We start from the raw sequence: 16,060 nt of genomic DNA on the forward strand, positions 1-16,060 counted from the left end.
CACCAGTCTGCTGATCTCCTCCTGTCGGTCTGGTGCGGAGCGCGCCGTGGCTTTGATCATGGTGGACGTCTGATTATCTGTCAGTTTCTTGATGCACCGCTGCCCTGCTACAATATTGCAAACCTAAAAGGATGCACATAGAAGACACAAAGTTATCATTTAAAACGTTCATAATCACAATATTTTTAATATCATGTGTATATGTTTATGTGTACATGTGTGTATGTGTGAGTGTATATATGTTTATGTGTGTATGAGTGTGCATATATGTGTGTGTACATGTGTGTGCGTGTGTGTGTATATGTATGTGTGTTTGTATGTATGAATGTATGTATGTATATATATTTACACACACATACACACACACACACACATATGTGTGTGTGTGTGTGAGTGTGTGTGTGTGTGTATTTGTTTGTATACGTGTGTGTGTGCTCGCGCATATGTATGCATGCATATGTTTGTGTGTATATATATCTTTGTGTGTGTGCGTGTGAGTATGTATGCGTGTATGTGTGTTTGTGTATATATACGTGTGTTTGTGTTTATACATATATAAGTGTGTGTGTGTGTTTGTATGTGTGTGTGTTTATGTGAGTGTATTTGTGTATGTGTGTATATGTGTGTGTGTGTGTGTGTATACTTATGCATGTGTGTATGTATGTGTGTATATTTGTGTTTACGTATGCGTGTGTATGTGTGTATATTTGTGTATACGTATGTCCGTGTGTGTGTATATTTGTGTATATGTATGTGTTTGTTTGTGTGTGTATGTGTTTATGTATGTATATTTGCGAATATGTGTGTATACGCATGTGTACAGTATGTGTGTATATTTGTGTATATGTATGCATGTGTATATGTGTGTACGCGTGTATATGTCCAGCATGTGTGTATGTGTATTTTTGTGTATATGTATGTGTGTGTCTGTGTGTGTGTGTTTGTGTATATGTATGTACAGTATGTGTTTTTATGTGCGCGTGTGTATATTTGTGTGTGTGTGTATATATATATATATATATATATATATATATATATATGTGTGTGTGTGTGTGTTCGTGTGTGTGTGTGTGTGTGTGTGTGTGTGTGTATGACAGACTCACCTCCAGAGGCAGGTATGTGTGTTTCTGCTCCTGTCCCACCTGTAGACAGGGCAGGTGAGGGTACTTGAGCTGCAGGTTGTACTTCTGCTTGAAATATTGAGCTACTGTGCATTCTACCGTCTGTCCGCTCTCCAGCTGTAGAGGAAACCTGGAGGAAACATTCACAACATCTTTATTTACTCATCTCATTTCAGTCTGCATGCATCAGTATTACACCACGGTGATCTTGCACTGACTTCTGGACCACTTTGCTGATGTTGCAGAGTAAAACTGATTATCAGTTTCTCCAGGATTTTGTAAGATTTTGTATTAAAATGTGCATAAATCGGGTTGGAAGGGAAGCAACGATGTACAGCCATTTTCAGATCTCTCCAGAGATGTTCAATAGGATTTAGGTCTGGGCTCTGGCTGGGCCACTCAAGGACAGTCACCGAGTTGTTGTGAAGCCACTCCATTGATATTTTGGCCGTGTGCTTTGGGTCGTTGTCCTGCTGGAAGATGAACCGTCGCCGCAGTCTGAGGTCAAGAGCACTCTGAAGCAGGTTTTCATTCAGGATGTGTCTGTACATCGCTGCATTCATCTTTCCCTCTATCCTGACTAATCTTCCAGTTCCTGCTGCTGAAAAACATCCCCACAGCATGATGCTGCCATCACCATGCTTCACTGTAGGGATGGTATTAGCATGCTAATGAGCGCTGCCTGGCTTTCTCCAAACGTAACGCCTGGCATTCACTCCAAAGAGTTCAATTTGAGTCTCATCAGAGCAGAGAATTTAGTTTCTGATGGTCTGAGAGTCCTTCAGATGCCTTTTGGCAAACTCCAGGTGGGGAGTGGCTTCCGTCTGGCCACTCTACCATACAGGCCTGATTGGTGGATTGCTGCACAGATGGTTGTCCTTCTGTAAGGTTCTCCTCTCTCCACAGAAGAACGCTGGAGCTCAGACAGAGTGACCATCGGGTTATTGATCACCTCCCTGATTAAAGCCCTTCTCCCTCGATCACTCAGCTTAGATGGCCGGCCAGCTCTAGGAAGAGTCCTGGTGGTTCCAAACATCTTCCACTTACGGATGATGGAGGCCGCTGTGCTCACTGGAACTTTCAGAGCAGCAGAAATGTTTCTGTAACCTTCCCCAGCCTTGTGGCAATCCTGTCTCGGAGACCTACAGACAGTTCCTTTGTCTTCATGCTTGGTTTGTGCTTTGACATGCACTGCCAACCCTGGGCCCTTATATAGACAGGTGTACGCCTTTTCACATCATGTCTTCAACTTAATTGACCACATGTAAACTCCATTGCAGCTGCTGAAACATCTCAACAGTGGTCAGTGGAAACAATGTATCTGAGCTGAATTTACAGCTTCACGGCAAAGACTGTGAAAACTGATGTACATGTGATTTATCAGCTTTTTTATTTTTAATAAATTTGCAACAATTTTGGAATAAGGCTGCAACATAAAGAAAAGAAGCTATTAATACTTTTCGGATTCACTTTATTAGATATATTACGCACTATTTCAAAGTCACCACTTTTGGTCAGTCATACTGCCCTTCAAATGCAACTTCGGGTGAATGGTCGTCTAAAATTGTAGTGCATCACTATATAAACTATCAGAGGCTGACTTTAGATTAATTACTAATTTAAACACTATGAAAAATGGAGTATGTCAATTGGGAAATGTCATGAAATTAAACCATTATACTGACGTTTGGTGACTAGCAGGACGCCGTGTGACGTTACAGACCCGGTACTTCCTTTTCATTTGACCACAGTGCGTAACCTCCACCTTCAGGCCTGAAACCAGAACAACACATAAGACATGACATGTTAAGCAGTGCTGTGAATCTAATGCTGCTTTTAAAGCCACTACAGACACAAAGCTAGATCATTTTCATTAGAAAACTAAAAATCTGCAAGTGTCTGGTTTTATTCTACCGTGTCTGTTAACAGTGTCTATTGTTTTTGTCATGCTGCTCTTGATCTCGCAGCACCATTCTAGCAATTAAACAGCTTTAAGAAACTCTCCACTTTTTCTGGTAATACGCTCATAGAAAACAGGCTAGAGTTAAACAGTTGAGTTTATAGTTTCTGAATCCGGTCTTCAGGTCTAGTGGGAGCACTTTTAGCTTAGCTTAGATCATTGAATTGAATTGGGCCATTAGCATCTCGCTCAAAAATGATCAGAGAGTTTATTATCTTTTATTGAAAGGTACATGGTGTACTAAAACTGACAGAAAATGAAAAGTTTAAATGCTATTTTCATGGTACGGCAGCAAAGTTCCTTAATTATTACACCAGATTGAGAGAATGGTTGCTAGTCATAGTGTGGAAGATGGCAAAGTTTCCAGATGTATGTATAATGTGTGTGTATTCGTGTGTGTATGTATATTTATGCGTGTGCATACGTTTGTTTATGTGTGTATTTGTGCATGTGTATACACGTGTATACATGTCTGTTCATGTGTATAATTGTGTATATGTATGTGTGTGTGCACATATTTGTGTATATGTATGCGTGTGTATGATTGTGAATATGTATGCGTGTATATTTGTGTATATGTGTGCGTGTATATGAAGGCATATTTGTGTATATGTATGCCTGTGTATGTGTGCATATTTGTGTATATGTATGCGTGTAGGATTGTGTATATGTATGCGCGTATATTTGTGTATATGTCTGCGTGTGTATGTGAGCATATTTGTGTATATGTATGTGTGTGTATGATTGTGTATATGTTTGCATGTGTATATATTTGTGTACATGTATGCGTGTGTATGATTGTGTATATGTATGCGTGTATAATTGTGTATATGTATGCTTGTGTATATTTGTGTACATGTATGCCTGTGTATAATTATGTATGCATATTTTTGTATATGTCTGCGTGTGTATGTGTGCATATTTGTGTATATGTATGCGTTTCTACGTGTGTACATTTGTGTACACTGTATGTATGCATGTGTATATGTATGCGTGTGTTTGAGTGTATAATTGTGTATATGTATGCGTGTGTATGAGTGTATAATTGTGTATGTGTAGGCGTGTGTCTGTATATTTGTGTATATGTATGTGTCTGTATATTTGTGTATATGTATGCATGTATAATTGTGTATATGTATGCATGTGTATGTTTGTGTATATGTATGCATGTGTGTATATGTGTGTGTGTATATGTGTGCATATTTGTCTATATGTATGCCTGTGTATGTGTGCATGTTTGTGTATATGTATGCGTGTGTATGCGTGTATGATTGTGTATATGTATGCGCGTATATTTGTGTATATGTCTGCGTGTGTATGTGAGCATATTTGTGTATATGTATGCGTGTGTATGATTGTGTATATGTTTGCATGTGTATATATTTGTGTACATGTATGCGTGTGCATGATTGTGTATATGTATGCGTGTATAATTGTGTATATGTATGCTTGTGTATATTTGTGTACATGTATGCCTGTGTATATGTATGTGTGCATATTTTTGTATATGTCTGCGTGTGTATGTGTGCATATTTGTGTATATGTATGCGTGTCTACGTGTGTACATTTGTGTACACTGTATGTATGCATGTGTATATGTATGCGTGTGTATGAGTGTATAATTGTGTATATGTATGCGTGTGTATGAGTGTATAATTGTGTATATGTAGGCGTGTGTCTGTATATTTGTGTATATGTATGTCTGTGTATATTTGTGTATATGTATGCATGTACAATTGTGTATATGTATGCATGTGTATGTTTGTGTACATGTATGCGTGTGTGTATGTGTGTATATTTGTGTATATGTATGCGTGTGTATATTTGTGTATATGTATGCGTGTGTATACGTGTATATTGGTGTATATGTATGCGTGTATACACGTGTATACATGTCTGTTCATGTGTATAATTGTGTATATGTATGCGTGTGTGTGCATATATTTGTGTATATGTATGCGTGTGTATGTGTGTATGCTTGTGAATATGTATGCGTGTATATTTGTGTATATGTGTGCGTGTATATGTAGGCATATTTGTGTATATGTATGCCTGTGTATGTGTGCATATTTGTGTATATGTATGCGTGTAGGCTTGTGTATATGTATGCGCGTATATTTGTGTATATGTCTGCGTGTGTATGTGAGCATATTTGTGTATATGTATGCGTGTGTATGATTGTGTATATGTTTGCATGTGTATATATTTGTGTACATGTATGCGTGTGTATGATTGTGTATATGTATGCGTGTATAATTGTGTATATGTATGCTTGTGTATATTTGTGTACATGTATGCCGGTGAATATGTATGTGTGCATATTTTTGAATATGTCTGCGTGTGTATGTGTGCATATTTGTGTATATGTATGCGTGTCTACGTGTGTACATTTGTGTACACTGTATGTATGCATGTGTATATGTATGCGTGTGTATGAGTGTATAATTGTGTATATGTATGCATGTGTATGAGTGTATAATTGTGTATATGTAGGCGTGTGTCTGTATATTTGTGTATATGTATTTGTGTGTATATTTGTGTGTATGTATGCATGTATAATTGTGTATATGTATGCATGTGTATGTTTGTGTACATGTATGCGTGTGTATATTTGTGTATATGTATGCGTGTGTATACGTGTATATTTGTGTATATGTATGCGTGTGTATGCGTGTATATATTTGTGTATTTGTATGCGTGTGTATATTTGTGTATATGTATGCGTTTGTTTATGTGTATATGTATGCGTGTGTATGTGTGTAAATTTTTGTGAATGTATGCGTGTGTATATGTGTGTATATTTGTGTATATGTATGCGTGTCTACGTGTGTACATTTGTGTACACTGTATGTATGCATGTGTATATGTATGCGTGTGTATGAGTGTATAATTGTGTATATGTATGCATGTGTATATGTATGCGTGTGTATGAGTGTATAATTGTGTATATGTAGGCGTGTGTCTGTATATTTGTGTATATGTATGTGTGTGTATATTTGTGTATATGTATGCATGTATAATTGTGTATATGTATGCATGTGTATGTTTGTGTATATGTATGCGTGTGTGTATGTGTGTATATTTGTGTATATGTATGATTGTGTATATTTGTGTATATGTATGCGTGTATATATTTGTGTATTTGTATGCGTGTGTGTGTATATTTGTTTATATGTATGCGTTTGTTTATGTGTATATGTATGCGTGTGTATTTTTGTGTATATGTGTGTATATTTGTGTATATGTATGCGTGTCTACATGTGTACATTTGTGTACATGTACTAATGGTCTAATCTGATTCAATGATCTATGCTAAGCTAAAAGTGCTCCTGCCAGACCTGAAGATCGTCTGAATGCATTCAGAAATTAGAAAACTCAACTGTTTAACTCTAAAGTAGATGAGTCCTATGCTAAGCTAAAAGCTTTAAGTAGTATAATGAGCCTATTAATATTGATTTTCGTGTGACGTCACACTATTAGGGAATTGCCCCCCTGGCAGGCAAAACATTTATATCTCCCGCTGACTGCAAAGTCATGGGCTGAATAATTTATCTTTTTTAGCCCCAAAAAAACTGATAATTGTTGTGCAATAATATATAGCATTACTAACCGACAAAAGATACGCCTGGGCTGTGCTTCTGCAGAATTCCTTCAGAGAAAGAACAGCCAGAAAGGAGAAATTTATGGATTTGTGCCTAATGGTAGCATCATTGACCCACAACAATCTGTGGTACATGAAACTGTCAGTACGTTTGTATGCTTGTTATACAGTTTCTATTCTAATTTGCAAGATAAGAGCAATTAAAGTACATCCCTGAATCAGAAAAAGTTGGGACAATATGAAAAAATGCAAATAACAAAAAGAAGGTAGTGATTTCTACATTTACTTTGACTTGTATTTCATTGCAGACAATACAACAAACATTATTTATATTATATAATAAATACGTATGTTTCGCAGGATTGGGTTGGAGCTGAAAGGGCATCCGCTGCGTAAAACATATTCATTCATTCCGCTGTGGCGACCCCAGAAAGGGACTAAGTCTAAAAAAATGAATGAATGAATAAATATATATTGCAATTTTGGTTCTTGTAACACATTTCAAAGAAAAGTTAGAACAGTAAAGCACTTTCAGGGCTCAACAATAAGGACTGCCTGATGGCCCGGAGCCAGCTTGAGAGACGCTCGGGACAGTAGACAAGATCGTTACTGGCCCGATTGGGCGAGTTCTGCCTTGTCACTAAAGTTTATTTTGCCTTGTGTAGAATTGAGAAACAGTTTGTGCTTTTAAGTGTTTAAATGTACCTTCTCCGTGATGTCGTAAACACCATATTGTTTTTAAGTTCCTCTTATTTGATTGGATGTTGTGAGCATGTTATTTTTGTCTGTAACTTGGTAACAACCAGTACAGCGAAGAGACAGCAACATGGTGGCAACATCAAATTATGAGGTTTATGTCTTGGAAGCAGGCATTTATATGGGTACAACACGTTGAAAAAAAAGAAACGGGGTTTAGCAGAGTTTGGCAAAGCCGTTTATTAAATCCTTTAGAACTCAATAAAATACCAGCATGTTTTCCATACTGCACTTTTTGTTTCCATAACACTTTGAATTAATTATTAATGAATACATTAAAAACATGAACTTCTAAATTCACAGACGGTGCTTTACTTAAAAAATGTGGCTGAGAAATAGCTATTAACTTGTTTTTGTTTTTTTGTTCTTTGAAAAATTTGTGAAAATTTTGGCAGGGCAAGTCAAAATCTGAACCACTGGCCCGACTGGGCAAAAAAATCCTTAGCGTTAAGCCCTGACTTTGTAATGTCGCCATTCCTTTTCACAACACTTTAAAGACGTTTAGGGACTAAAGACACCAAATGATGAAGGGTTTCAAGTGTTATTGTGTCCCATTCTTCCTGCAAACAAGTCTTAGGCCGTACTCACACTAGGTACAGTTGCCTCGAACCGGGCCAAAGCACGCTTGTCCCCCCTCCCGTCTCCCCCGACGGCCCGTACTCACACCACAAACGGGCCTTGGCACGCTTACGTCATCGATGCTGCACTGTTCAGTGAGAAGCGCTCTCTCACTCAGCAGCACAGTGGAGATTTCTCTAGTTATATCGTTTCAGTCGTTTGTTATGCAGTGACATGCAGTCAAATATTTCGCTAAACAGTCCTTAGGGATGCAGGGACACGCAGTCAGACATTTCACTAAACCGATCCGCCACTTTTGGCGCTCATAAACAATCATAAAGCCCTCGTGCTGCAGGAATGAGGAGGTCTGCTGAAGCCACGCAGCTGTCGTGCAGTTAGGAATTCTCGTCTTTAATAAACTACGGCAGTTTGCGATCACTGAACAGTAAGATTGATTAATAAATCCATATGAAACAGCCCCTTAAAAGTCACGTCTCGCTTTCAGTTTCGGGCTTTAGCGTGTTTTGCACTCACACACAAGCGTACCGTGCCAAAGCCCAAGTAAACTGCGCTCAGGCACACCTCTTCCAACCGGGCCAGGGCCGGCCAAGTGAACCGTGCTTGAGCCCGATTCAGTGCACTCACACTTCTCAAACGATCCGGGAAATGGGCCTGGGCACGGTACGGATGGCATAGTGTGAGTAGGCCCTTAAGGTGGGCAACAGTACGGGGTCTTCATGGTCATTTTTTGCACTTCAAACTGCGTCACACATTCTCTATTAAAGACAGGTCAGGACTGCAGGCAGGCCAGTCAAGTACCTGTATACTCTTCCTCCACAGCCAGGACTTTGACTTTGTGTCCAGAATGTGGTTTTACATGGTCTTGTTGAAATATGCATGGGTGTCCCTGAAAAAAGAAGGCAGCATACCGTGCTCCAATGGTGCCATCACAGAAATGCAAGTTACCTTTGCCTAAGGCACTCGACACAACCCTATACCATGACAGACCTTGACTTTTGGAGTTGTTGCTGGTAACAGTCTGGATGATCCATTTCTTCTTTGGTCCTGAGCACATGGCATCCATTTCTCTCTCTCTCAAAAAAAATACCTGAAATACTGATACATCTGACCACAGCACACGTTTCCACTGTGTGATAGTCCATCCCAGATGCCTCCGAGCCCAGGGAAGTCGACAGTACTTCTGGACACTGTTAACATAGGGCTTCCTTTTGGCACAGTACAGTTTTAACTGCAATCTGGGAATGTAACTACGTATTGTGGTACTTGACAAAGCTTTGCTGCAGTAGTCCTGAGCCCATGTGGTGATATGGCCTATAGATGAATGAGGATTCTTGATGTAGTGTCGCCTGAGGAATCGGAGATCAGAGTTGTTCAGAGTTGTTCAGTCTTGTCATTTTTGGACCAATATTCCTTGAGATTCCTTAAATCTTTTAATTATATTATGCACTGTTAAAGTTCAAATATCCAAATGTCTTCTCATCTTTCTTTGAGGAACATTGTTTGTTTTTACAAATTTCAATTATTTTCTCACGTATTTGTTGGCTAACTGGCGATCCTCGGCCCATCTTTGCTCCTAAAGGACTAGACCTTTGTTGGATGCTGCTTTTATCCCAAATCATAATTACAATCACCTGTTGACATCACCTGCTTCAAATCACATCATTATTTAACCAATTCACCAGACTGCTAGCCCTAAACTGCTCCTGTTCCAACTGTCTTTGGAATGTGTCTGAATGACAGACCTGCAAAATGAAATGAAGTTGACCAGACAAAACATGAAATATTTTGTGTTCATTCTCTGCAATGAAATACAAGTCAAAGTCAATTGGGAAATCCCTCCTTTCTTTTTTATTTGCATTTTCCATGCTCCCCCAACTTTTTCTGATTTGGGGTTGCATAAACTGAAATGCAAAGACAAAGTATAAATAGCAGAAGTGAATGAGTAGATTTTCCCAACCAGCAAATATTAATCTAAGCAAAAACAAAGACACCAAACATAAATGCAGACACTTAGGCCCAATCCCAAGTCTACCCCTTAGCCCTTCCCTTTACCCCTACTCCTCGTTTTGTGCATGCACGCCAAGGGGTAGAGGTCTCCCAATTCTCTTTAGCTAGAAGGCGTAGGGCTAACGGGAAGGGGTTAATAGCCCTTCGAACGAAGAGTTTTCAGGACCACACTTGAAAGCAAGGGGTAAGAAAATTTCCAGAATACACCAGCCACAATGGCAGTATTGCTAACCCCGGAAGTAAGGAGATCCACAAAATTTGTATTTTTTGTCATTATTATGAATTTATACGACAAACAAACACGTTTAAATACATTCATAACCGCGTTTGTGTTTTACTGTCATGCTTTTAAAAAAAAACCTAAGAAAAAAAGCTTAATTTTGCGATCTATAATCCCTATTAATAACTCCTGTACAGCAGTCCCACAACATTCTGACACTCGAATACCCTGTCAGTGATGTCTAGTGGCTGTCAATTGGCATTTTACAGTGTCTGCTATAATGTTATTGTTGTTTTTGGTGTTTTTACATTGATGAATATGGCCACTGTGTAAATACACAGTACAGTTACGATCTTATTTGCCACATTAGATCGTTATGATAACATAAAATATGCCTTCAGAGATTTCCTGAAGATAAACACCAAAAAAATCACACAACTGGAATCACTACAGCAGCCGCCATCGTCTGATCTCACATGAAGCAAGAGATCGCAAGGACATATGATGACGTGTGCAGGTGCTGTAGTGCTGTCCCAATTCTTAGGGGTACATTTTGAAGCACCCTCTGTTGTAAGGGCCAAGGGGAAGGGGAAGGGGTAGAGGTACAAAAATAGAATTGGGATCGGGCCTTACAATCTATAATGCAGTCACTAATGACTAATGACGTTGAGGAATATCCACAAGATAGGTGTAAACGTCGCCAAATTGTAGCTCTGACAGGGACATGAAGGTTTTAAATGACTGGAAAACAGATGCAGGTGCAGTATATGGATCACAAGTGTCTACCATTTACAGTTTGTGATCATATCTCTGTTTATTCTGTTGATATGTGATCCTAATATTCATAATAATAATAATGCCTTACATTTATATAGCGCTTCTCTGGACATTCAAACCACTTTGCACAATTGGGGCGGGGGCGGGGGGGGGGGGGGGGGGGGGGGTCTGCTCATCCACCTCCAGTGTGCTGCATCCACTTGGATGAAGCGATGGCAGCCATATTGTGCCAGGCTGCACACAACAGACTAGGTGATCGGTGGAGAGGAGACAGATTGATGAAGCCAATTATGGTATGGGGATGGTTAGTAGGCCATGATGGACAGTGGGCAGATTTAATTAGGATATCGAAGTAACATCCCTACACTTTTTCTAAGGACGTCCTGAGATTTTTAACAACCATAGAGAGTCAGGACGTCTCATCCGAAAAACATCTCTTACTGAGTAGTATAGAGTCCCCATCACTATACTGGGGCGTTAGGACCCACACAGGCTGCAGGTTGAGCGCCCCCTCCTGGCCTCACTAACACAGGCAGAAACCTAGCTTTTCCATGTTTTCTCCCATCCAGGGACTGACCGGGCACAGCCCTGCTTAGCTTCAGTGGGCGACCATAAGAGCATTGAAGCTTGCATATGACCAGATTGTGCTGCATTTCTATGGAGATCCCAGTCTAGCTGCCATTATGGCCCCTTTTTTTTTTTTGCTCGTCAGGTCTCCACACTGGTCACATGACTGAAAACTATCAATTGTGGAGTTGTAAAATGAGCCAACGGCCTCCTAAAAGTGGAGTGGAGTACATAAACCGCGCGGCACTTTCAGCCACAGCAGTGCAGTGATTACAGTGTTCAGAATAAGACTAACATGAAAGGCCTGATCCACAACAGCTCCTCTAGGAAAGCATCAGAAATCTGGAGTGTCGTGCAGGGTCAGTGTCGTCCTGTATTAAAGAATGACATCAAGATGACTCAACCAATCTACTCTAATAAATAAACTACAAGACTAAACCATGAGCGGACCACTGAGATCATCCACTGACATCATCTCTTAACAACCGAACAGTCAGCCGCACTTTAATATGTGCAGTTACTGCCAGCGCATTACTAAGCTGTCGCTAAGGTGTTCTCAGTGGTGGTTGCTAGGGAATTTTGTTTAATTGTCAGTTTGTTACTAGGTTGTTGCTAATGTGTTTTCAGTGGTGGTTGATAGGGAATTTTGCTTAAATGTCCTTATGTTGCTAGGCAGTTGCTAAGGTGTTCTCAGTAGTGGTTGCTATGGAATTTTGTTTAATTGTCAGTATGTTGCTAGGTTGTTGCTAAGGTTTTTCAGTGGTGGTTGCTTGGGAATTTTGTTAAAATATCCTTATGTTGCTAGGCAGTTGCTAAGGTGTTCTCAGTGGTGGTTGCTATGGAATTTTGTTTAATTGTCAGAATGTTGCTAGGTTGTTGTTAAGGTGGTTTTAGGGGTGGTTGCTAGGGAATGTTGTTTAATTTTCAGTATGTTGCTAGGTTTTTGCTAAGGTGTTCTCAGTGGTGGTTGATAGAAAATTTTGTTTAGTTGTCAGTATGTTGCTAGGCAGTTGCTAAGGTGTTCTCAGTGGTGGTTGCTTGGGAATTTTGTTTAATTGTCAGTATGTTTCTAGGTTGTTGCTAGGGTGTTCTCAGTGGTGGTTGCTGGGGAATTTTGTTTAATTGTCAGTATGTTTCTAGGTTGTTGCTAGGGTGTTCTCAGTGGTGGTTGCTGGGGAATTTTGTTTAGTTGTCAGTATGTTGCTAGGTTGTTCTCAGTGGTGGTTGCTGGGGAATTTTGTTTAGTTTTCAGTATGTTGCTAGCCAGTTACTAAGGTGTTCTCAGTGGTGGTTGTAAGGGAATTGTGTATAATTGTCAGTATGTTGCTAGGCAGTTGCTAAGGTGTTCTCAGTGGGGGTTGCTTGGGAATTTTGTTTAATTGTCAGTATGTTGCTAGGCAGTTGCTAAGGTGTTCTCAGTGGTGGTTGTAAGGGAATTGTGTATAATTGTCAGTATGTTGCTAGCCAGTTACTAAGGTGTTCTCAGTGGTGGTTGTAGGGGAATTGTGTATAATTGTCAGTATGTTGCTAGGCAGTTGCTAAGGTGTTCTCAGTGGGGGTTGCTTGGGAATTTTGTTTAATTGTCAGTATGTTGCTAGGCAGTTGCTAAGGTGTTCTCAGTGGTGGTTGTAAGGGAATTGTGTATAATTGTCAGTATGTTGCTAGGCAGTTGCTAAGGTGTTCTCAGTGGGGGTTGCTTGGGAATTTTGTTTAATTGTCAGTATGTTGCTAGGCAGTTGCTAAGGTGTTCACAGTGGTGGTTGTAAGGGAATTGTGTATAATTGTCAGTATGTTGCTAGGCAGTTGCTAAGGTGTTCTCAGTGGTGGTTGTAAGGGAATTGTGTATAATTGTCAGTATGTTGCTAGGCAGTTGCTAAGGTGTTCTCAGTGGTGGTTGTAAGGGAATTGTGTATAATTGTCAGTATATTGCTAGGCAGTTGCTAAGGTGTTCTCAGTGGGGGTTGCTTGGGAATTTTGTTTAATTGTCAGTATGTTGCTAGGCAGTTGCTAAGGTGTTCTCAGTGGTGGTTGTAAGGGAATTGTGTATAATTGTCAGTATGTTGCTAGGCAGTTGCTAAGGTGTTCTCAGTGGTGGTTGCAATGTTGCTACAGTGTTGCCAGGCAGCTGCTAAGGCATTTTGGGGGAATATTATTATGCTAAGATTTTAAGATTGGTAAAGTGTTGCCAGACAGTTACTACAGTGTTCTCAGTTGTTGTTTTCATCTTGCTAAGGTGTAGCGAGGCAGCTGCAAAGGTATTTAGCGGTGTTTGCCATCTTGCTAGGGTGTTGTGAGCAGTTGCTAAGTAACCTTGGTATAAAGTTTCTAAGAGGTTTTTGCCACAGTATTTAGGTTGATTGTTTGCATGTTGCTAGGCAATTGCTTAGGTTTTCTCAGTGGTGGATGCAAGGTTCCTTGGGTGTTACTAGGCAGTTGCTAAGGTGTATTCAGTGTTGGATGCCACATTACTATGGTGTTGCTAGGCAGTTGCTAAAGTATTTCAGTGGTGGTTTCAGCGTTGCTTGGTGTGTCTGGGCAGTGGCTAAGTAATCTTGGTATAAATGTATGTTAGTTGCTAAGAGGTTCTCGGGGTGGTTGCTACAGTATTGTGGATAATTGTCTGCATGTTGATGAGGTGTTTTCAGTGGTGGATGAAAGATTCCTAGATTGTTGCTAGGCAGTTGTCAAGGTGTTCCAAATCAAGGTTGTTGGAACATTTAGCATCATTGTTACTATGTTAATGGGCAGTTGCTGAGTTTCTTCTGAACTGAGCAGAGGAGAAACCCACCTTTGATCTCCTTGGTGAACCGGACCCTCTGCGAGTCAGTTAGTGTCTTGGGCTGCTCATCAATGTTACGTATGTCCAGGACTTCACACATGAACTCAATGACAGGCTGAGCTTTATAAAAGGCTGTTGCAGATACTGAGAAGAACACAGGTGGAGATGTTTGTTGCATATATCCAGAATATGGACATTTCTTGACAGGAGTAAGAAACTGAGAGTAAAGTGGTGATGTCATACCATCAATGTTGAGCATCATCTTCCACATGGCTGGTCGAACGGACTGATGGAAGCCGAACCACACCTCTCTGCCGCCACCTAGAGGATGGTAGTAACCTTCAGGAGGCGAGAAGAAGGAGCGGCCCACTGGAGTGTACCTGCAGAGGGAAGAGTAAAGCAAAAACATAATATTTAGGTCAGTATCTTGGGGTAAATCCATTTTGATTTGACAGTTGATATCAAGCTAATATATTAAACACAACGACCAGCCGACTGGTTTAAAGCAGTGGTCCCCAACCCTTTTATCACCACGGACTGGTCCGGTTGGTTGGGGTTTGGGGGGGGTTGGGGGTTGTAGGTTGCTAGGCGACTATCAAACTTTTTCTCAGAGAATGACAAGCTGACAAAACATTGCTGTCACTCTGAAACAAGTTTATTTATGGAGAAAATTAAAGCACTGCAATGTTTGGGTGTTCTGTGTTTGTCTTGGATTATTAGTCCACAGAAATGTGTATACTCCATACAAGCTGAAGCAGTCAGCTCCTGTCGCATTTAACTGGGTTCGCCTGGAAGCAAGCGTGTCACACCGCTTGTGTACACAAGCCGCACACCTCCAATGGGAACAACGAACTTGCGGAAACTCTAGAAAAGACACGATATGCCACTGACCCCTAAAAGGCCACCGTCATTTGGGATCTCAATCAGTTGATCTTGCACAAACATGGTCAATTCACCTGATTTGTTGACAAATGGCATGTGGATCCATTCGTTGGCAGTGCTTTACTGGGACTTTTCCCCTTAGAAAACTTTCCAAAGACGTGTTTCTTACTCATTTTGCTGCTTGTGGGTTAAATTTGGGCGCTCATGTGACAAATCAAAGATTTTTCAAAATAAAAGATCGTTTAAACTCAGATAATAAATAAAATGGAAATAATTAATAAATTCTTGTGCAGTCCAGTACCAATTGATCCACGGCCCTGTAATTGTGGACCACTGGTTTGAAGGATATAATATTCACTGCAATGTTCACAGCATCATCTGAATACAAGAAACGGGAAGTATGAGGGAAAAAGTGCCCAGAAACCTATTTGAGATTGTCAGAAATGTACACGGCGCCCTATACTGGATTTGTGAAAACAAAAACTGTAAGACCACATAGTCCAGGGTACATATTTGTCGGTTCTCAAAAATGTAGTCCTGGACACATATCTCCAGTCTGGGTTTTCAATATCGCATATTTTCCCAGTATCATGCAAACTTCAGGCCGGCTCACACTGTGTGACCTTTTATAATCCTGAAGGATTGTAGCATGTCAGACTGCACGAACATGGCTCCCATGTCACACTGTAAGATCTCAGCTGTCATTATGTCAGACTGAATGACAATGAAGACACGCCAAACATGGAAAAAAAACACCCCAGGAGTTTGACGTCATCCATCCGTGACACTTTGATTATCCAGTGTTCTGAAA

The 16,060-nt window shown here is 40.2% G+C and overlaps 1 protein-coding gene and 1 long non-coding RNA gene across 5 annotated transcripts in view; both read right to left on the bottom strand.

Moving 5' to 3' along the window:
• ago1 (argonaute RISC component 1) overlaps positions 1–16,060 on the bottom strand; it is a 70,399-nt gene that overhangs the window by 24,545 nt on the left and 29,794 nt on the right. For 2 of the 4 annotated variants that reach the window (XR_012391509.1, XM_005158472.6), the window contains exons 5-10: positions 14,611–14,747; positions 14,377–14,511; positions 6,692–6,730; positions 2,807–2,894; positions 1,104–1,251; positions 4–123 (exon numbers count right to left, since the gene is read on the bottom strand). Coding sequence is in view for 2 of the 4 variants with exons in the window: in XM_005158472.6 (XP_005158529.3) it covers positions 4–123; positions 1,104–1,251; positions 2,807–2,894; positions 6,692–6,730; positions 14,377–14,511; positions 14,611–14,747 (667 nt within the window). In the remaining 2 variants the exon portion in view is untranslated. 4 annotated transcript variants of the gene reach the window in all.
• On the bottom strand, positions 7,594–9,078 carry LOC141378110 (uncharacterized). Its single transcript, XR_012391802.1, has 2 exons — positions 8,926–9,078; positions 7,594–8,878 (listed from the first exon to the last, which is right to left on the bottom strand). It is a non-coding gene; the product is annotated as an uncharacterized lncRNA (long non-coding RNA).

This window comes from Danio rerio, chromosome 16 (assembly GCF_049306965.1).
Source record: "Danio rerio strain Tuebingen ecotype United States chromosome 16, GRCz12tu, whole genome shotgun sequence".
Taxonomy (NCBI): Eukaryota; Metazoa; Chordata; class Actinopteri; order Cypriniformes; family Danionidae; genus Danio; species Danio rerio.